The following is a 22,839-nucleotide window of genomic DNA, read 5'->3' as shown; positions in this document are numbered from 1 at the left end:
CCCACCCCCGCACCGTTCTTGACCAATCCGCGGCTGCTTCACTCCGGGCTCTGACCAATGGCAAGTCAGGGCGCTAAGCAGTAGGGGGTGCCGCCGTTGCCGCCATCTTGCTTGTGGGTATTGCCCGAGTCTGGGGCCTGGGGCTCGCGCGAAGGAGGCAAGGTGCAGACTGCCTCTGGAGAGCGGGCGGCGAGAGGCTGAGGGCCCAGATTCCTTCGCTTGTGCGTAGTTTTACCCGCCCAGTACTGCCCCTCCTCCCCCCTTGGGCTCGCGGCCGGCATTGCGCTTCCCGGGGGAGGGGCGGGAGGGCTTGGTTAGCATGGAGAGTGTGTTTCCGGGTTGGTCCCGGGGAGGTGGGAGGAGGCGGCGTTTCCGGCCGCCGTCGCTGTCCAGGGAGGCTGAGGCGAGAGGTAGCTGTCCGGGTGGGGAGCCCGCACTACCTTCTTCCTCTTCCTCCTCCTCCGGGTGAGGGGAGCGAAGGTTGGGGGTCCCCGAGCCCATGGACCAGGAGGAGGCGGAGGCCGCCGAAAGCCGGGGCCCCGCTATGTGGCCCTGAGCCCCGGTAGGTGGCCGGCGGCGGCTGGCTGCCAGGCCGAGGACCATGGGCTCAGGGGAGGGGCAAGCGGGACGGGCGATGCCAGCGGGTGCGCTGGCCGGATGTTGGGTCCGGAGGTGGCGCCCCTGGCTCGGCCAGGGCAGCCAGCTGCTTCTGTCCTTGCAGGTGCGCAGCTTGGGTCCCAGGCTGAACCCCGCTTCTGTCGGGCCTGGGCCTAGGCATGCAGCTCCCTCCATCCCCTGACAGCCAGGCAGACAGCCAGGGTTCGGGGCGCTGCCGTCCTTCTTCCACCTTCGACCTCTGCAGCCTAGCCTTTAGTTGCTGTCTCTGATGTTTGGTCTCCCCACCAAGATAGAAAGTTGATGCAGAATGAAGAGGGGACGGGGTTGAGCACGATGTGTCCATTATAATGTGAAACCTGCCTCATCCAGGATTTTGAAAATTATGCCCCACAGAGGGTCCTGTAGTGGCTGCAGTGAGCACAAAGGTGAAATGAAGGAAGTCAAAATTGATAACCTCTGGCGGGATTCCAGGAACTCTTTGGCTTCTGGTCTCATCGTGGTTGTGTCCAGCTGACAGTAGTTGCAGTTAGTGAAGAGCATTAGCTGACTCTCCTTGTGCTCTCTCCTGTGATTAACAGACTGAAAACTAGGAACAAATTGGAAAGACGACCTCCCAGAACAATCTGTTCATTTTTCCAGCTATTTGGAAAACAGTGTCTGCAAATATAAGCAAAGCTATTCATGGCAGTCTGTTCTGTAACTTTCCCAAGTATCTGAGACTTTTTAAAAAAGAGCTTTATTCTCGATTACTCATACCAGCTGAATAGGCTGTTTCAGACGTGCGCCATCGTTCAAACATATCTTATCGCTGTGTACATAAATGGAGTTCCACGTATGTAGTTGACAGACTGAACTATGATACATCCCCCATCAACCTGAAGTACTAAGTAAACATTACCCCCTGCTCTGTCTGGACAGCTGCTGCGACAGTGCTTTTATTTTGGGTGTACTTGTAACGCCCTAAATGCCAGAACTATTGTGAGCTTTTCTAGATTTTCATTTGTCAAGTATTGTGGGGGTGTGTGTTCTCTCCCTGGGTTGTTACCCTTTGATTCAATAACAAACTATTTGGATCTTGGTTATGTGTTGTTGTTCTTGCGTTTGGTCAGCAAGCCTTTAACTGGACCCTAGCAGTGATTTGTGCCCTTAGGCAATTATAGGTTTCAGAGGAATGACTGGTTAGGAGTTCAAATGAAATTAACTCTGCCTTTCTCTTACACAGGATTTGTTAGACATGGCACTTCTAATCAGCTTGTTAGTCCAATGGTGTTTATTACCCCATTTTTCAAAAGCTATTCATTTCTTTTCTGCTTCTCCCACCCACCTGTCAGGCTATTGATGACAGCTGTTGAGTCACCTTGAGTTTTAAATCCTTTTGTGGTAGGCAGAAATGTGTTGGGTAAGATTCATACACACACATAAACGCACACATGCATACTCACTCGTTCCGTCTTGGGAGGCTAGAGAAGTTGCTGGATGTACTTTCTAACTTAGGCTCCATTTCATAATCTCTTGAACATGTCTCTGGCCCACACACCTCCTTTCTGCCCCCTGCTCCCTGAAATACAACTACAAAACAACTAGAATGAGTTGTTGGAAGTGAATGAGAACGATGCAGTCCTTCAGATGAGTGTGGTTCTGCGAAAGCCTTTTCTTGGGTGGGCTGCACCTTAGTTTTGCAGCTGTGTGTATGTCTGTGTCTGTTTCCTGGTATTAGTCAGCATTGGTATCCAGCCCAGGAAATGCTGATTTCCCTGTATGCTGGCCGTGGACAGGAGTTAGGGGTTGGCAGCCTGTGTCATTTGCTGGATGTAGATGACAGGTACATAGTTGGACAGAAGTTTTTGAATTGCTTCTACAGAACTCAGTCAACCCTCATAATGTTGCCAATATTTACGTACTAATTTAGACAATATAGCAAAGTTTTATATGAGGGAAGACATTTATGGTAAATGAGTTTTTCTGCTGGAAGAGACCTAAATAATCCAGCCCCTAGATTCTGGAGTAGCCAGCATAGTGCCTGACATAAATATTTGTTGAATGCAGGGATTGGGGTGGGTAGCATTGAGGTGTAAATTGAATAGATTTTCACGATAATAGTGGTGGGCGGGGACAGTAGCAGACTGGAGAGTGCAAGCCCTGCCTAAAGACATTTGCATTCAGAAATTTTAAAAATACTGGGCCAGACATAACCCTCAGGTTACTTTACCTCTGAGGGTGCAACCTCTTCTCCTCAAAAGTAAGAAAGTGTGTTTGGTCGAAGTCACAGAGCTGTTAGTAGCAGAGCTGCAACTAAAACTCAGGTCTTCTTGTCTGCAGGCTGGTGCTCTTTCCATTCTACCACATAGGTGATTTACTGTTAGATTAAAAAAAAAAAGGAATATAAAGTTTCAGTTTTCAGTGGATTCATTTGATATCCCTTGCTGTGTTGTTATTGTGATAATTACAGGCTACCTCAAAGCCCAGGTTTAAAATTTATAGGCAGGGTTGAGCCATTAAAGACAAACTTGAAATTTTTCTTTCCCCTAATCTGTCATATTTTCTAGCATTCCACATTTCCAGGAATTAATTATTAATTACTTGGCATGTAATTTCTTCTCTTTCTGTCCTTCTAGTGTACTGGTTCTGCCTGTCTGGAGGGCCATGGAGAAGAGGCTGGGAGTCAAGCCAAATCCTGCTTCCTGGATTTTATCAGGATATTATTGGCAGACATCTGCGAAGTGGTTGAGAAGCCTGTACCTGTTTTATACTTGCTTTTGCTTCAGCGTTCTGTGGTTGTCAACAGGTACCATTTTCTTTATAGATTTAAGATTTTTTTTTGGAAAAGGGCACTTTACGTGAGTCCCTCAGTTCATTTTAAGGACTATTAGGAGGCAGAAAAGCAATCTGCTAATTAACAGAAATGGTCATCCTTTTGGTGAATACTCAGTCTGTTGGGTTTATTTATTTGTTTTGTTTTGGAACCAGAATTTAAATTGGATTCTTTTTCATAAGGGAGAATTGGCACAACCATTTTAAGACTTGATAAAAGTCAACTGCATATTTCCACTTAATGACTATAAAACCTTGAGCAAGTTACCTATTATCTTTGAGGAAGGGTTATATCTACCTCATGGTTTGATTTGAGGGATAGTATAATTAAAGCATGTAGCACAGCACTCAGCATGGGTGCTTAGTCTTGCTATTTGCCCAGGCTGGTCTTGAACTTCCTTTCCTTTCCTAAAGGAATCTACACTCATGGGAAAAATGCATTCCTTACTTTTTCCATAGAAAGGGGCTATGTTGATAGATTTTGTAGACTATGCTTTCCTCCTAGAGATTATTTCACCAGGGTAAAGCTTCTTGCCAGGAATCAGTGCCAAGAAGGCTAAATTTCAAAGGAGAATGCCCTTTCTTTCTTTCTTTCTTTCTTTTAAGTTCTTTTGTTGATATTGTGCTTTCATAATATGAGTGTGAGAAAACAGCAATTTGAGAAAGATTTCTGAGTATGCTGCCATTCTGGCCAGTGACCAAAAACCTTCTGCTGTAGAGACCACCGTCTGGGATAACTAATCAGCCTTTTTCCCTTATAATTACAAAGATTTCTGTTGCTTTCCTAAAGGAATTGGTGGTCATGATTTTGAGACCCTAGTAATTATTGTATTTAGCAATTTCAGGAACATCAGCTTTGGGGTTTTTGTTGTCTTGCAGTGATGGCTGATGATTGCATAATTATAGCAGTAGAAGTTGTACTTGACAGAAAGCTGATCTACATGTTTTTTTTTACCCCAGATGATGCTTTGCTGGGACGGCTGACTATTTCAGGTCAACATTTTATATAAGATCATTAGAATTAAATAAGTAATTGATTTAGCACCATCAGAGTAGGGAAAAAATCACTTCTTTAAAAAAAAGAGATGGGGTCTTGTCACCCAGGCTGGAGTGCGATGGTGTGATCATAGCTGCCTGCAGCCTCAAACTCCTAGGCTCAAGCTGTCCTCTTGCTTCAGCCTCCAGGCATGAGCTAGTATGCCTGGCTAATTTTTTTTTTTTTTTTTTTTTTTTTTAAGACAGTGTCACTCCATCACCTAGGCTGGAGTGGAGTGGCACAATCTCAGCTCACTGCAAACTGCCTCCTGGGTTCAAGCGATTCTCCTGCCTCAGTGTCCCGAGTAGCTGGTATTACAGGCGCACACCACCACACCTGGCTAATTTTTATATTTTATAATTTTTATATTTTAGTAGAGGTAGGATTTTGCCATGTTGGCCACACTGGTCTCAAACTCCTGACCTCAAGTGATCTGCATGCCTCGGCCTCCCAAAGTGCTGAGATTACAGACATGAGCAACTGCACCCGTCTGCCTGGCTAATTTTTACATTTTTTTTTTTAAGAGATGGAGTCTTGCTGTTTTGCCCAGGTTGGTCTCGAACTCCTGGCTTCAGTCGATCCTCCAACCTTGGCCTACTGAATAGCTGGGATTGCAGGCACCAACCACCATGCCTGGTGTAAATCACGTTTTTTGAAGCACACCTACCACATACCAGGCTCCTAATTATAAACATTACATACCTTATCTCATTTAATCTTCATGATAACCCCAAAATAGATAGTTTTCTCCTCATTTTATAGATAAGGAAATTGAGGCCTAGGGATGCAAAATGACTTGGCCAAGGTCACACAGCAAGAACATGATGGAGCTAGGATTCTAAATCCAGGTTTGTCCACTGTAGAGCTCATACTGTTTCTCTTCTGGTACTCTGCCTTCCAACCACAGGTGATGTTTTGGAGGACCAAAGGCAATTTTTTTTTGAAACGGAGTCTCACTCTGTCACCCGACTGGAGTGCAGTGGTGCGGTAAGATCTCTGCTCACTGCAACCTCCATCTCCCAGGTTCACGTGATTCTCCTGCATCAGCCTCCCGAGTAGGTGGAACTACAGGCACGCGCCACCACACCCAGCTAATTTTTGTATCTTTAGTAGAGACTGGGTTTCACCGTGTTGGCCAGGATGGTCTCCATCTCTTGACCTCGTTATCTGCCCATCTAGGCCTCCCAAAGTGGGATTACAGGTGTGAGCCACCATGCCCGGCAGCAATTTTTTTTTTTACCCAGTACCATGGTAAGCAGCTTGCTATTTGAGGGATTTAAAGTATAGAGGGTGAAGAAGCAATTCCAAGTCTTTCTGTGCTTTCCAATCTAGCACTTGGTTAAACACAGCATTGTAGGCTCATTGTGCGAATCTTTAGTAACCTTGAGCTTGGTGCTTAAAAACAGCACCCTAATTAAGTATAGAAGTGCAAAGGTGGTGGTGTTAGGAGTAGTTCTGGTGGGGATTAGGTTATGCCAGTTCTATTTTAGAAAAATTTGGAGCTTTTATCATGGAAATTAAAAGATCAAGAGCCATGTATGTTCAAATTGAGGGAACATGCAAGCAACATGTGACAGACATATTTGTTACATACTTTGATTTAATTGGAGCTCCTTCCCATTTTTTTTTTTAAAGGAATATCTTAATAGAAAAAATAAATAGGGCTGGGCATGGTGGCTCATGCCTGTAATCCCAGCACCTTGGGAGGTTGAGGTGGGTGGATCACCTGAGGTTAGGAGTTCAAGACCACCCTGACCAACATAGTGAAACGCCGTCTCTACTAAAAATACAAAAACTTAGCTGTGTGTGATGGCGTGCACATGTAATCCCAGCTACTCAGGAGGCTGAGGCAGGAGAATTGCTTGAACCCGGGAGGCCGAGGTTGCAGTGAACCAAGACCACACCACAGCATTCCAGCCTGGCCAACAGAGCGAGACTCCATCTAAAAGGAAAAAAGAACAAATAAATAAAAGGCATAAACAGAGTGCCATAAATAAGAAATTAAAATGAATATATTTAAAATGTTCATTCTCATTACCAATCAAAATGACAGATTAAAATGAGATATCCTTTTAAATCTATCATATTGATGAAGATTAAAGTAAAAATATCTAGTGCTGCCAAGAGGTGATGTGGTTGTCCTCATATAGTGCCGAGGAGTTTGAACAGAGAACTTCTTGGCATAAATATCAAGAGCCCTAAAAAAATTCATATTTTTCGACTTAATTCTTCATTTAAGAATTTATCTGAAGGATACATTTAGATAGTTGTGAATGAGAGCACCCATCAACACTCATTTATCCTGTGCTGCAAAATATTGCTAAAACCTGCTTAATTATAGGAGAGTGGTGAAATCTTTGCATCTCCACATGGTGGGATACTATCCAGTCCTAAAATTCATATTTTAAAAGAAAAGCTGGGTGTGGTGGCACACGTCTCTAGTCCCAGCTACTCGGGGGCTAAGATGGGAGGATTGCTTGAGCCTAGGGGTTTGAGACCAGCCGGCAACATAGTGAGGCCCTGTCTCTTGAGAATTAAAAAATGTTTAATAATTTAAAAAAAAAGTACACGGGAAAATGCTCCTAATATTAAATGATAAAATCAAGTTATGCAACTACATATTCCATATGGTGTCAATTTTGTGAAAAGAAGAAAAAATTATATAATAGAAAACAGTCTGAAATAAGATGTACAACTAAATATTTATGTATTTTTTTGACTAGAGGAATTATTATCTCTTTATATTTTTCTGTGTTTTCCAGGCCTTTATTTGGTATACTTGTATACCTTTTTATATAAGGGGGAAAACAACCTACTTGAAAAAGCAACAACAAAATAATAACAGCAAAAACCTATTGGTGGGAGCCTGAGTCAGTATTTCTCTACTCATGAGTTTACTCAGTGTTTACCTGAGTGTTTACATTTTTTCCAGATAAAATACATTCTTGATTCCTGCTGTTATTTAGCTCATGGATTATTTCTGAAAAACTAACCAAATTAAGGCAGTTCTGCAGTTATCCTCCACTCCCGCTTCCCACTTAGGAGTTTGCTCCATCTTTGGTAGAGCCCCAGGCAACTGTTGACTTATACATGGTGAGCTTTTTCATTTCCGCTTCTGGGTTCAGTGCTGAAGCCCTACTGTTAGAAAGTGTTGATTACAATTTGATAAAAGATGGTCTGTCTGTGTTTTCCTTGTGTGCCATTGAATGGCTATTTTTCTGTTTAATTTTATTGTTAAGTGGCTTGAAAAATAGCGTTTTGGACCTGGGGATTCTCATCTGGAGACAAATAGGAAGTGATCCCAGGAGTTTTGGAAATTCCTACAATAGATTGTCAGTTTCTTGAGAGCGGACATGTTGCCTCTTTTAGTTATGCTGGATATTCTTAGCGGGTACCAAGAGCTTGGCACATAGTAGATGCATAAAATATTTGTTGACTGAATAAATTAATAAATTACCAATAAGGGAATTGTTCTTTGAGAATTAAGCTTTAAAAACAACAAAATCAGAGCAGAGATATGGAAAGGCACTTTAAGGAGACCAATGCCTTTGAGACCAACAAGATTGACTAAAATCTTAACAAATATATTAACACATACAAAGAAAGAATGTATACATCTGAAGAGTTATGTGTGCATGTTTGTAACCTTGAAGTTACAAACCTAATTGCAAGGACCTCATTGGCCTTAGAAATCTAAAACAAGGAGAATCACTGAAGCTAATGTCCTTAGGCCCAAAGCTAACAATTGGCTATGAAAACTTGTACTGACATTTCCCTACCTCTGGGAAGGAGATTATACAGTTAGTTAATATGTATTTTGAGTACAGAGAAAAATTATTCAATTCAGAACCATCTTTTGAGAACTTACTAGGAGTCTGCTTCTAGACTAGGCACCAGGATAACAAAGATTAGTACAATACAATCCTTTCTCTGGAATAATTACCAGTAGCAAGTGAAAAGGTAGAGGCCAGGTGCATTGGCTTATCCTAGCACTTTGAGAGGCTGAGGCAGGAGGATCACCCGAGGCCAGGAGTTCAAGACCAACCTGGACAACATAGTGAGACCTCATCTCTACAAAAATAAAAAAAATTAGCCGGTGGTGGTGGGCACCTGTAGTCCTAGCTGCTTGAAAGGCTGAGTTGAGAGGATCACCTGAGCCTGGGAGTTCAAGACTGCAGTGAACTATGATCATGTCACTGTACTCCAGTGTGGGTGACAGAGGGAGATTAAAAAAAAAAAAAAAAAAAATGCAACGCACAGAGTGCTACTGGAACCACAGGAGAAGCATTTAGCTTGGAGGCAAAGAGGGTGCCCTAAGTTCTTTCTAGAGAAGCATCTTCTAGAGAAGCTGATGCCTGAACAGAGTTGTGAAGGTTGAATTTGAAGGATTCAAAGGGTATTCCCATGCAATGGGAATGCAAGAGCAAAGGCACAAAAGTGAAACAGCCTGGTATATAGAAGAAACTCCACAAGCAGTTTAGCACTACTGGAATATAAAGAGCAAAGCTGGTATGGCAGCTCCAGAAGAGGTAGGTGGTGGCTAGGTCACAAAGGATCTTGTATGCTATGCTAAGAAGCTTCAATTTTAATCTTTTTAGGTAGATGGTCTATAAATTTTTTTCATGATGCACTTTAATCCATTGAAAAATTGAGAATGTACCCCTGTATATAAATTTATACATTATAACATGTAATTTTGTACTAATGTCTTATGTATGTGTAAGAGATGCCAAAAACAAAATGTTAAAGGGATCGACAGAAGCAAATATGAAGAGTTCTAATATTTTCTTTTCATGCCCCAGGGATTTGTCTTGTGCACCTCTTAATGCAAACACTATAATACTTTAATGCTAGTATTAAATATAAAACTATTAATACTGTATTAAATATACTATAATACTGGTAAGTTTCTGAATAATTTTTGCAGGAGTGTAGAAGAATGTTAATTGTGGAGATGGAGGTGGATGGAAAAGGGAGGGAGGTCAGGGTTAGAGGTTAGGGTGTCCATTAGGATGTTAATGAAATAGTCCAGGAGAAAGTTGATGAGACTCTGTCTTCAAGGAACCTCTCGGTAATTTCAGTCAATACAAACAAGTAGAGGTAGTCCTAAATAGATGGGTAGAATTTAGGTGTTCTGTAGTGAAGAGATTAGAGGAAGTTTTTTTTTTTTTTTTTTTTTGAGACAGAGTCACACTCTGTTGCCCAGGCTGGACTGCAGTGGTACGATCTCAGCTCACTGCAACCTCAGCCTCCGGAGTTGAAGCAATTCTCATACCCCAGCCTCCCGAGTAGCTGGGACTCCAGGGGTGCGCCACCACACCTGGCTAATTTTTGTATTTTTAGTAGAGATGGGGTTTTCTTATGTTGGCCAGGCTGGTGTCAAACTCCTGGCCTTGAGCATTCTACCCGCCTTGGCCTCCCAGAGTGCTGGGATTACAGGCATGAGCCACTGCACCTGGCCAAGAAATTTTTTAAAATTGAGATATACCACTATCTAATTCCAGAACTTTTTTCTCACCCCTAGAAGAAGCCCTGTACCCATTAGCAGTCACTCCCTATCCTCTCCTCCCCCAGCTACTAGAAACCACAAATCTACTTTCTGACTCTATGGATTTGCCTATTCTGGACATTTCATAAATGGAATCGTACAATACGTGGCCTTTTGCGTCTGGCTTATTTCATTTAGCATAATATTTCCAAGGTTCATCCATATCCTAGCAGGTATCAGTACTTCGTTTCTTTTTATGGCTTAATAATATTCTATTTTATGGATATGTCACTTTTGTTTATCCATTCATCAGTTGATGGACATTGGGTTGTTTCTACTTTTTGGCTATTATGAACAATGTTGCTCTTAACATTTATGTATACATTTTTGTGTGAACATATGTTTTGAATTTTCTTGGGTATCTGTATATATAAATACATGTATTTACATACAAATAGTACAATTGCTGGGTCATGTGTATATATATATGTGTATATATGTGTATATATGTGTATATATATGTGTGTATATATGTATATATATGTGTATATATGTATATATGTGTGTATATATGTATATATATGTGTGTATATATATATAAAACATATATATGTAATTCCACTCCACTATATGTATATATCCAATTGCACTATATTAAAATATATATGCAATTTATATATAAATATATATGAAATAAATTTGTATATAAATAGTGGAATTGCTGGATTATATATAATCATATAATATATGTATAATTACATATATAATTATACATATGTAATATGTATATATATATGTATAATTATGTATATAAATAGTGGAATTGCTGGATCATATATATAATATATGTAATAATATATATGATCCAGCAATTCCACTATTTATATATAAATATGTAATAATGTATATATGATCCAGCAATTCCATTATTTATATATGTATATAAATTTATATATAAAATTTCACCTTTATATATATATTTATACATAGGAATGGAATTGCTGGATGATATGGTAACTCTTGGTTTAACTTTTTTGAGAAATTGTTTTCTACAGCAGCTGCACCATTTTACATTTCCACCAGTAAAGTATGGGGGTTCCAGTTTCTCTACATCCTTGCCAACACTCGTTATTGTTCATCTTTTTTATTATAGTAGGGAAGGTTGTTGAAGGTTAGAAAAATCAAGTAAAGCTTCATGGAGGAAATGGAACTTGGCTTGGGCCTAATACATATTCAGTTTATAGATGGACAAACTGACACAGTAAGAGACAAGGACTAGGGAAACAACTAGATGGGTATAGATTTCTTCATTCTTTTGTTCATTTTTAAAATTACTTACTCAGTCAATAAATATTTATTGAGGCAGGCACTGTTCTTCGTGAAAGATTGCTGTTCAGTTCCCTGACTTGATCTTTGCAGTCAGTGGAGCTTTCCGAAAGAGTAGACCACATTTGCTATTTCCATTCTCCCACCTTCGTCCTCTTCTGAGTTCAGTAAGATCTGGCTTCTGCCCAAACCTTGGCTTTTGCCAGGGTAACTAGTGACCTTCCTAGTTGGACGCCTTTACTTCTTACCTTACTTGACATCTCTGCTGCATTTGACACCATTGATTACCTTCTTGAGACCGTTTCCTCACTTGCCTTAAGTTACACCATGCTTTGTTTTGTCCTCCTCCTAGCCAATGCACAGCACTTTCTAATTATTTTTCCCCCACTCCCTTCTCTCCCTTACATCTTTTGTTTGTCAGGGTTCTGTTTCACCCTTTTTTGTCCCACTTGTGGTCTCCCTGGGCAGTCTCATTCATTTCCTCACTTGTAACCTATGTGCTCACTACTTCCAAATTTATAACTATTCCTGAGCTCCAGACCACTTAACCATCTGTATGTTGCACATCTCCAGCCAAGATGTCTCACGGCTACCTCTAACTTAGTATAGCAAAACTGAACCTCTGATCTTTTACCCCCTTTCGTCTCCTTTATTCCCTATAACCATGAAAAGACCACCTCTAGCCATATTCTGAGGTAGAAATCCCTGAGTCTTTTTTTTTTTCAAGGCAGAGTCTTGCTTTGTCGCCCGGGCTGGAGTGCAGTGGCACGATCTTGGCTCACTGCAACCTCTGCCTGTCAGGTTCAAGCGATTCTCCTGCCTCAGCCTCCTGAGTAGCTGGGATTACAGGCACTCACCACCACGCCCAGCTAATTTTTGTATTTTTACTACAGACAGGGTTTCACCATGTTGGCCAGGCTGGTCTCAAACTCCTGACCTCAAATGATCCGCCTGCCTCACCCTCCCAAAGTGCTGGGGTTACAGGTGTGAGCCACCGCACCCGGCTGCCTGAGTCATTCTCTATTCTTTTCTGTCCTTCACATGCGTGTCACAGTTCATCTCACATATCTGTGTAGAGGGCTCCATTTCTCTGCATATGGCATTACCATTCTGCCTGATGTATTCCAATTCAGGTAAACATAAGCTCCTTTCTCATGCTTTTCCTGAGACCCCTGGTGTGGACTTCTCTAATGTTCTCATAATGTCTATGCATCTCTCCATGATTATACCATGTTATACTCTGTGTGGCCTTAGGCTTTGTGAGGAGAGGTTCAGAGTAGGTTTTGCCCTAGAGTGTGGTCCTTACTCCTAAGATAAGCCTTTCTGGTGGCTCTGCTGGTATATGGCATTAATGTGATTGCTTCACTCTTCACTCTGGCAGGGCCAGAGTTCCAGCATGCTCCTCTTGCCCCCCTAGAGGGCACTGCTTGACCTCTAGTGAGTCTCCCTCTCAGCCCTGTAGCATCTACCATGTTTATGCTCAGCCCTGTAGCATAAACATCATGTGGTCTTGCCGCATGCCTTTACAGTCTAGCCACAGACTGGCAGGGGACCCTCCCACTGGACTTCTGGGGCCCCCTTTCTTCACAGCTCCTTCCTCTCAAATTCTCAGCCCTCAACTTCTAGCCAAACTCACATTTCTGCTTCCTGGGCTCAGTGAGACCCATGTGTTCTGTTTGGGTTCCAGCTTCCTACGTCATGGTTGGGAAATTGTCCCTTAACATACAGCTGGGCAGTTACGGGGCTTACTTCAGGTTTCCCTTCTCAGGATTGCAACCTTGCCCTGCCTGTTATCTCCTGACTAAAAACAGTTGGATTGTATCTTCTGTCCAGTTTTGTAGTTGTTTACGGCAGGACGGTGAGTCTGATATCAGCTACTCCATTATGGCTTCGAGCAGAAGTCTACTTTGATTAGTTGTTTTTGTGTCTGTCTACTCCATGAAACTATTTTACTCATAGTTACATCTCTAGCATCTAGCACTATACCTGCTGTAGTAGGTAGCAATAAAGGTTTGTTGGATTAAAGATAATGTACCTTGGAATATACATGTTAGGGAACATCATTGTTTCCTGCTCTGTTTTTCAACCTCAGCCTGTTAAGTGGGCACTTCACTCCCCAGGAGGGAACAAGTTCTGGGGAGTAATTTTTGCTATATACTCTGCCTTTCCTCTGACTCACTCCATGAGTGGCAGAGTGATTTTTCTGATTGATGAGATTAGAAAAGAATCCCATTGTATGGAGTGGCCAGTCTTCAGGATGTTTTTTTGAGATGGATTCTCACTCTGTCACCTAGGCTGGAGTGCAGTGGCACAATCCTGGCTCACTGCAACTTCCACCTCCTGGGTTCAAGCGATTCTCCTGCCTCAGCCTCCCGAGTAGCTGGGGACTACAGGTGCGTGCCGCCGTGCTCGCCTAATTTTTTGTATTTTTAGTAGAGATGGGGTTTCACTGTGTTGCCCAGGCTGGTCTCGAACTCCTGAGCTCGGGCAATCTGCTTGCCTTGGCCTCCCAAAGTGCTAGGATTACAGGCATGAGCCACCACGCCTGGCCCAGTCTTCAGGATTTTTATGTCTTGTTCCACTTCCATGCTCTAGCCGGTCTGCCCATGGCAGGTCAGCTTGCATTTTGTCCAATTAGGTAAGTTTAATTCAGTATAGGAAAGTATAAGAAAGGCCATTTGTGATTACACATCTCAGCCATGTTCTCCAGTCATCCTTATCACTTACTATAGAGATAATATTTGATCTTCATCTGCACCTAACTGCCATGCTTTATATTTTAATTATTCCCGAACTCTGGGTGGGAGAGATTAATTATCACCCTCAACCTCTACAGAGACTGCAGATGGGACAAAAATCACCTCCTGCCTTAGCAAGAAGTCTCTTTACCACTAGTCGCCTTTTTTTGTTGTTGTTGTTCTCATACCTGCCTGTATTCCTGAACCCAAGTAAGTGTCCCTGGCAGGCAAAAGGTACCTGTAGGCCTTGCCCTCACTTGCCTCCTTTGCCCTTACTTTGAGGGCTGTAGCCTCTGTCGTACCAGTCAGAGCTAGTGGTGTCTTTTTCCTTTAAGAGAATGGTATATTTTGAATGTGCATTGGTCTTAATCTTCAGGGGAAAAGCATTTTCAGGAGACTTTTTAGGTGGCATTATATCTCTGCTCTTCATGTATCTGCTGGGCATCCAAATTGAGGCAGATGACTAATGGAATATATCTTACAGCAATGAGTCTTCAACAGGAACTTTCTCCTGCCAAATTGTCCTATATTCTTAACTACATTGCAGTACAGGAAGGTAATAAATTATTAATCCTAAATCTGTCTCCTCAGACTGTAGGATAATGACTTGAGTACATGTCAGTTGGGGGAAGGTAGAGTTTTCTGGCTGTTAACACAAACCATGCAAGGTTTTTGATTCGAAAATTCAGCTAGCATTGAGCAAGTCCATAGGATCTTGTTATATCATGAGTTAATTGACATAAGTAAGGCCAATCAGAATTTGCTAAAGTTGGTCTCTCTCTCTGTGAAATTAAATCATTGTGTCTTGCTTAAACACTTTAGTGAAAGATAATCATCTTAAATCCTACCATCTTGGAAAACCATAATTTTGGTGGGTTCTTTTTGCCCTTTAGAAGACCTGTGCAAATATAAACTTACTTCCCCATTTGTGTGACAAAATGAAGAGGGATGAGAAAATTAGCATAATTGGGCAGTAAATCCAACTCAATTTAAAAACTATCTTAAATTTATTCTCCTCAGGAATTCCTTAAGGGAGGAAATAATAAAACAGCAGAGGAGTTTATAAAAACAAACAACAATTGCAGGGCCAAAGCATAGCCTTTTGGCTTATTTTGGAGATTTTATAAAAATCTCAGTAATTGGAACAGCTTCTAATTCAAGGCATTATGTGGAACTGTCAGGAACATAGTCAAGAACTATGTGTGTGGTTAGTGTTTGGACACTTTTGTATTTTTTTAAAGCCTCAGCTCTTCCCTATGGACACCTATTTTCAGATGAACAGTAGTGAAGGGTTTGGGTCAGAATGGATAGCCTCAATTGATTTGAGGACCTGCCTTTTGAACTTTCTTTCTGATCCTTCTTCCAACAGCTTTCCTAAGAAAAGCCCATGTGGTTAAGATCCAGCCACTTTCGACTCCAGATAGTACTGGATAAGTTCCAGAGAGAAGTTGTAAGAATTGGTCTTGACCACCTGCCTTTTCATCAACTGAGCAAGAGATAGGAGACAGAGTGGCCAAGGGCGTGGAGCATGGACTTGGGTGTCAGACAAGTCTCAGTCCTGGTTTTATTATGTACTGGGTGCTGTTACTGAAACCTACTTTCCATCAGGTTCTTCATCTATAAAATGGAAATGACAGCACCTCTTAACAGGATTGTGAGTATTAAATAAAATATTCATGCAAAGGGCTTAGCCTACTCCCAGGTACATAAATAAAACTCAGCAATTGTTAGCAAGAACGTAAAAGTTTAATATGGTTAAATTCTTGTCTAGCCTCCAGATGACCCAGCAGGCAGGAGGGTTGAGTTCTCTGCTGGCTTCTTAAACCTCTGTCCAGTGGGAGCTTTGTCTGCACATTATTAAGTATGAGGTAGGCAGCTGGCCTTTCTGTATTGTTGGGGAAAGTAGGCCTTCATTCATACAGCTTTACAGGTCTGAGACTAATTGAAGCCCATGACAGAATGAATTGTATTGTGCATTTACCATGATTGTAATATGCCACTGAGGAGCATGATGGGCCACTTGTTTCTTCCCCCAGCTAAGGAAACATTTCCTCTGGAAGAGGACTCTGTTCTGCTGCCACGACTCCACCTTGCTCTCTGCCCTAGTTCACTTCCCCCAAAGCTGATATGTGCCCATGCTTGGCAAGGCCTTGTGATAGGCCACGTCGGCTCTGTCTTTGGTCAGGACAGTGTTTTGACTGGGGCTGATTCAACAACACTTTGGGTTTTGGGTTAGAAGTAGCTTGTAGGCTGGGCACGGTGGCTCACGCCTATAATCCCAGCACTTTGGGAGGCCGAGGCTGGTGGATCACCTGAGGTCAGGAGTTCAAGACCAGCCTGGCCAACATAGTGAAATCCTGTCTCTACTAAAAATACAAAAGTTAGCCAGGTGTGGTGGTACATGTCTGTAATCCCAGCTACTCAGGAGGCTGAGGCAGGAGAATCACTTGAACCCAGGAGGGAGAGGTTGTGGTGAGCCAAGATTGCACCATTGCACTCTAGCCTGCATGACAGGGTTAGATTCCATCTCAAAAAAAAAAAAAAAAAGAAGTAGCTTGCAGAGTTTGTCCTGTGCTTCCTTCCTTCAAAACATATTTATCAGGTGCCTGCTATCCTAGGGATTAGAAATGCAGTGGTAAGGCCAGGCGCAGTGGCTCATGCTTGTAATCCCAGCAGTTTGGGAGGCCGAGGCAGGTGGATCGTTTGAGGCCAGGAATTTGAGACCAGTCTGGACAACATAGTGAGACCCTGTAACAAAAAAATAATAAAAAGTTAGCTGTGCTTGATGGTGTGCATCTGTGGTCCCAGCTACTTGAGAGACTGAGGTAAGAGGATCGCTTGAGCCCAGGAAGTCAAGGCTGCAGTGAGCCGTGATCACGCTGTTGCACTCCAGCCCAGGCCACAGAGTGAGACTGTCTCAAGAAAAAAGAAAAGGAAAATAAATACATTGGTGAGCAAGACAGATACGGTTTCTGCCCTCATGAAGCTTGCAGTCTGTTAATACCTTTGCCATTCTTAGGGAACAGAAATTCCCCTTGAGAGTGATGGCATTGCTGACATCAAGATTCCCTTCAAGGAGTTTGAGGGTTCCCTAGGGTCCCAAGGTCGTGCCGTGACAATAGAGGTCTAGTCTTCCTTGCAGAATCCTGGGAATGTAGGAGACTAGACAATTTGATATCTCAAGCTGGTCTTAATAGAATAACCTTCTGCCAAGAATTACGTAGGTGAAGTTCCCGTCCACAAGATGGTATATCTCCAGTTTTCCTTTCTATCCAGTGCTCTCTCTGTCTCACCTTTAATAATCCGCATTTCCTAAATAAGCAGTTAGAGTGGTTATTTGGAAATGCGGAAAGAGTGCTATAGCTGCAGCCTTTGCCCCCAAGTTGGAAGTGTGTTCCTGTGGTGATTTCATGGGCGTTAGATACACCCAGCCCATCAGCACTTGAAAGTCTTCTGCATTAGGGTGCTCCTGCCCTTTTGGCATCAGGTTTGTTACTCAGGATCTCAGGTGAACCATTCCAATGCTTAGCATGAAGCAAGCGCCAGTTATATAAATCTTGAACTTCCCTGGCCAATCACAAAAAGAAACTATAAAATGCCCCAAGAAGAGAAAGAATTATGAATGTCCCTGAATGGTGAGTTAGCCATCACAGACGCTGTCCAAAGGGAAACAGAAGCAGGGAGGAATGCCAGCCAAGGCCTATCTGGAACTCTACCCACTGCAGACTCTGCCCCTAAAGATGGGTGCCCAGTGCATCTCACTTCAGTTCCCCTTTTTAAACTCTCTCAGCAGATGACAGGATTTTTAGGAATGCTCTCTTTCTTCCAACTGGCTTAACATTATGTTTTGATTCTAATCCAGCAGCACATTTGAGTTTGAAATAAATGTATGCTTATGAATTCTTTCACTTTTAGGTAATAAGGGGAATGACTAATATTACCAGCCCTGGGAGATGGAGTGGGGGGTTAACATTGATTCAGTTTCACTTCTGTAGCCTTAATTTCAGATTCAAGTTCACAATTTCAAGAGGACTGCCATCCTGCCTGTTAAGAAATGGCTCCTCTGTTTTTTGTTTGTTTGTTTTTGATACAGCTCAATGTTTATTGTCCTTAACTGAGGGCAACCTGAGTCAGCTGGAGGCTTATGGAAGTGGGGTGGCTAGAGTGAATGAATCTTAATCAGAATAAATGAAGCAGCCTTGCAGAGAAAAGCTGAAGAGCCAGCTTCCATCTCAGAAAGTTGAGTAATCTGCATCCTGCTGGGTCAGTCTGTGGCATCTGGCCTGAAGCAAGCAGCCCCATATGCTGAAGCAGTGCCAAGCTGTCTTCTACCTGTGCATTCTACTTCATCAGTTTCTAACTGCTTGGTTTTCAAAATTGCTCTCAGCTGTGCTCCCCAGGGTATGCTTATAAGCTGCACTCTGACATTTCTCACAATGGACTTTTCAAATAACAGCGAGTTTTCCTGTTATGCCTTCTGTGAAAGGTTAAAGGGAGGAGTTGGCCTCTGAGCTGAGGTCTGCAGACCTGGAACAGGGTTATTTGCTCAGGATGTTCAAGGCAGAAACAAAAGTTTTCTGGCCTATCCCTGGAGACTTTCTCTGACAAGCATACCCTCCTTTCCGTTCCCAAGCTGTTTTGATTGAGCTGTTTCGCCTCCACTCTTTTGTATTTCATGTGGGGGTTGCTACCTTGGCAGCATGGCTGCCTCTGTCAGTGGAGAGGAAGTGGTGGAGAGTGAAGGCTGTATGTGTACGGTATGTTTCCAGGGCTTTCCTGTGTCCCTGTGGGGAGTGTGTGTGTGTGAAAGAAAGAGACACTGAAGAACATTTGGGTGTTCTTATTTCCCTGCCTAGAATTAATACCATTTTTTGAAGCAGCAGAGAAATGTTGCCATTATACAGATGAGGATAAGGAAACGCCAGTTTCCGTGCAGTTAGAGATAGTCTATACTAGATAATTTGGCAGTCAGGAGTGTTGACCAATTTGCCCAAATTTTCATTTCTGTCAGTAGAATGTGACTTACAATTAACTTGAAAATGGAGGTATAAGAAAAAAACACATGTAAAAACATGTCAGAAAAATGAAATCTATTAAAAGCCACATGATTGCAATAAATAAACCAAACAATATGAAATTACCTGAATGTCAGTGCCACATTATGGTGTTGACTTAGATTACATTTTTCTAATATTTGTGGTCTCTGGCCCTTTATATGTGTTATCTCACATTCAGTCAGTGCCTTAAAATAAGCTAACTGCATTTTTTTTTTTTTTTTTTTTTTTTTTTGGAGACATAGTTTCACTCTGTTGCCCAGGCTGGAGTGCAGTGGCATGATCTCAGCTCACTGCAGCCTCCACCTCCCAGGTGCAAGTGATTCTCGTGCCTCAGCCTCCTGAGTAGCTGGGACTATAGGTACGCGCCACTACGCCTGGCTGATTTTTGTATTTATAGTAGAGATGGGGTTTCACTGTGTTGGCCAGGGTGGTTTTGAACTCCTAACCTCAGGCAATCCGCCAGGCTCGGCCTCCCAAAGTGCTGGAATTACAGGCGTGAGCCACTGTGCCTGGCCTAACTGCATTTTTGTACCTTCTCTAGGATGCTTAATTCACATTACTAATGATAATTAATATCTAGGTATTATATATATATACTATAGATACACACATTTTAGGTCAACAAATAATGTACCAGGCTAAATAAAACCCAGTTCCTGCCATCAGAGAGGTCACACTATGGAGGCAGAGATAGATGTAGAAACATAAAGAAGCATGATCAATTCCAAGATGAGCTGTGGGAACACAAAGAATGGGGCAGAGAATAGCTGAACCCTGTTTTATAGCAGGCTGGTAAGACATGGGATATTCTGATCCCTTTGAACCTCCTCCTCCCAGATTCATTTGAAGTGGCTTTTAACCCGCAGAGCTCTTTTCACTTTTTTATCTTAGAGGGAGGGATGGAGGGAAGAGTTTGTACAGCTCTGTAAGTCTAGAGAATAAGAGCCCTAAGAAATTATTTCTGTACAGATACAGATTGGCTTTGATTTAATTTAAATAAACTGGCTCTCAAAAATTCTAAGAATACTAACTACTCACACAGTTTTGCTTTCATTTACACACAGATGAGAAAGCATCTGTAGCTCTGCATTTTATTTGCTATAAGCAAAAAGTGGTTCGAGATATTTAAGTATCTGAAGCTTGGTTGTATTGAGTCCTCACATGTCCCAGTTCAGCCCACTGCAGGTTTTTTTTTTTTTTTTTTTTTTTTTTTTTTTTTTTTTTTTATGGCGCTTACATAATGCTCCAAAAAGAGAGAGTTTCAATGGATAAATTGATACAAACTTTTCCTCTATTGGCCATATCTGCTGAAATAACACTTCATGGCTAGCTATATTATTTCCTTACTTCCTCCCAAGCCTACTATTCTGTTTAATTTACGTACTTCTGCTGTGGCCCTCTAAATGACCTTCTCTTTAAAAACAGCAAAACAAGCCAGAAAAAAAAAAAAAAAAGGAAAGGAAAGGAAAAACCTTCCCAAAAAACAAAATAGTGCTCTGATTCAGGGTTCTTTGTGTGGGTTTCCAAGGGAGGTTGGTATGATTGTGCTGAATGCAAATAATTTATCAGCAAGTAATAACTGCAATGAGAGATGGCAATCAACTACAGATTCTTAACAATACCATCTACAAGTGGGCTACACAGGGAATTGCTAGATTCACGACATCATATCTAGGTGCTTTTCTTTTTAGAAAGCAATTCTTTCTTTTTAGAACCACTTTTATGTATAGGCCAAAGTTTATCTGTTATAATTTAATACCTGTGCTTTTTGAAGTACAAAGACAGTATTACATAGAGAGGTGTGGGCTCCTTCAAGCTGTGGCTTGGAGGCGTGCTCTCCTTGCTGACAGCATTCTCCAGAGTCTTTTAGTCATAAGGTGGTGGGAGAAAAAGCGAAGCAGGAGATTCTGAGTACATCATATGCAGCAGTGTAACCCCCTAGTTACAGTTTTTTTTTTTTAAGTGCATAGCTTAATCATTTACCTTCAATCTGCCTTTAAATATTATAAAGCCCTTGATGACTGGATTGTTTCTGAACAGGTGACTTTATGGTAGGAGAGCTATTTTCAGCTACACCAGTGATTTGGTTAATACTTGGCTGTGAAAAATGCCTTTGGGCTAAACCTTGGCAGATGGGTCTTTTGAAATGGAGTAGCACCTGTATCCAATTAATGCAAACTTTTGACTTATTAAGTTGTTTCAGGTAGAAGTTAAAGGCATTAGAATTGTGATAGAGTGGTTTCCCTGTTTTCACCTAGGTGACCAGAACTTTGAGGTATATTTTCTGTTTTTCCTTTTTCATCATTACTCAGGACAAGGGAAGGTGAATGGATCTAGATGTCATCAGTGATGCATGGCTCTTTGCCTAGGTGAACTGGGAACCTATTCTCCACTGTTGCTTTGTTCAGAAATTTTCATGGTGAAGGCTTATGTCACCTTTGAGTGAAGTCGAATGGTCTGAAATGGATAGCTCAGGGTGCTGAAATTTGGTTTGTCCTTTCATGAGGAAAGATTTCTTTGGGATTTGAAAGGATTTTCTAGTTTAGAGTTTAGACAGGAAAGGCTGTTTCCCAGCTGGTTATATTATTCAGTTATCTCTTTTTTATCCACTCTGCTTTTCTTCAGTTTCTTTCTTTGCACATCTCTCATATTTCCTATTCAGTGCACTCCCCAATTTAATTGGAAAAGCTCATTCTAATTTATTAGTGAACCAGGAACTTTACTTTTCTCTCTTGCCTCTTCTTTCTTTCAGCCAAGGAAATAAATTAAAATTGAGGATCTGATTCAAATGACTATAACTCAAGATATTCCATATTGGAGCTGACATCTTTTGCTTGATCTTGTTAGTATAGAAAAAATCCCACAAATTTATTTAAATATTGGGTGAACTTTTAAAATTAACAAGAAAGCTCCTTGAATGTCTACTATGTGCTAAGCGTCTTTCTGGGCCTACACATACAATATACAACCCCAGCACTTAAAGAGAGCAGAGTGTGTGAGGTAGACAAACAAACATGATCTGGTGAGAGAAATGCTATGATAGAGGTATATGTAGGATGCACAGAAGAGAGGCATCTTGGGGTGAAGGTTTCGTGGGAGAAGCCTTCCTGGAAAAAGTGGTGGCTGAGCTAAAATGAAGTATAATAACAACAACAAAAATAATGGCAACTAATATATACTGAGCTTTTTAATACTATATGCCAGGCTCGTGTTAAGTACTTTGCATATATTTTCTCCTTTATATCTTTAATAACTCTGTAGGGTAGGTACTGTTAAAATTGTTCCTGTTTTACACATTAAAAAAACCAAGGAATTTGACCCAAGATGACACAGTTAGGAAGTGACTGGGTTGAGATTCAAATGCAGGAATCTCAGCTTTAGGAACTGAAGCTTTAACCACAGATTTTTGGGGTGGAGGCCAGAAGATAGATGAGAGCAATTGTGGAATAGGGCTGTTGATCTTGATAGGGGATTTTGTTTGAAAACAAATTTCAGCTCAGTGTTATGAGGGACATGTACAAACATTACCTTGGGGAATGAATTTATTTTCTCACCTAGACTAAATGAGGGTGGTTTTCATATTTTCTTTAGCCTGTAACGTATAGGTATTCTGTTTTAAGTAGGTAGCGTAAAAGGACTTTCCCCTACTCTTTTGTCTATAAATATTGCCCTCTTCTAGGGAGATGTTCTGGTACTGGGTACTGTTATTCTTTTTTTTTTTTTTTTTTGAGACGGAGTCTTGCTGTGTCGTCCAGGCTGGAGTGC

The 22,839-nt window shown here is 41.7% G+C and overlaps 1 protein-coding gene across 6 annotated transcripts in view; it reads left to right on the top strand.

Annotated features, from left to right (window-relative positions):
* Window positions 1–104: 104 nt before the first annotated feature.
* The window catches only part of KIAA0319L (KIAA0319 like), a 123,411-nt gene continuing 100,676 nt past the window's right edge, over window positions 105–22,839 (top strand). For 2 of the 6 annotated variants that reach the window (XM_030823410.1, XM_030823405.1), the window contains exons 1-2: window positions 342–562; window positions 3,234–3,403. In XM_030823410.1, the coding sequence (XP_030679270.1) occupies window positions 3,262–3,403 (142 nt within the window). In that variant the 5' untranslated portion in view covers window positions 342–562; window positions 3,234–3,261. Of the gene's footprint in view, window positions 222–341; window positions 722–3,233; window positions 3,404–22,839 lie in introns of those variants that run through there. The other 4 variants (XM_030823408.1, XM_030823406.1, XM_030823407.1 and 1 more) reach the window with 4 other exon arrangements.

This window comes from Nomascus leucogenys, chromosome 12 (genome assembly GCF_006542625.1).
Source record: "Nomascus leucogenys isolate Asia chromosome 12, Asia_NLE_v1, whole genome shotgun sequence".
Taxonomy (NCBI): domain Eukaryota; kingdom Metazoa; phylum Chordata; class Mammalia; order Primates; family Hylobatidae; genus Nomascus; species Nomascus leucogenys.
The sequence above is the reverse complement of the archived record's forward strand: the minus strand, read 5'-3'. Positions and strand labels throughout refer to the sequence as shown.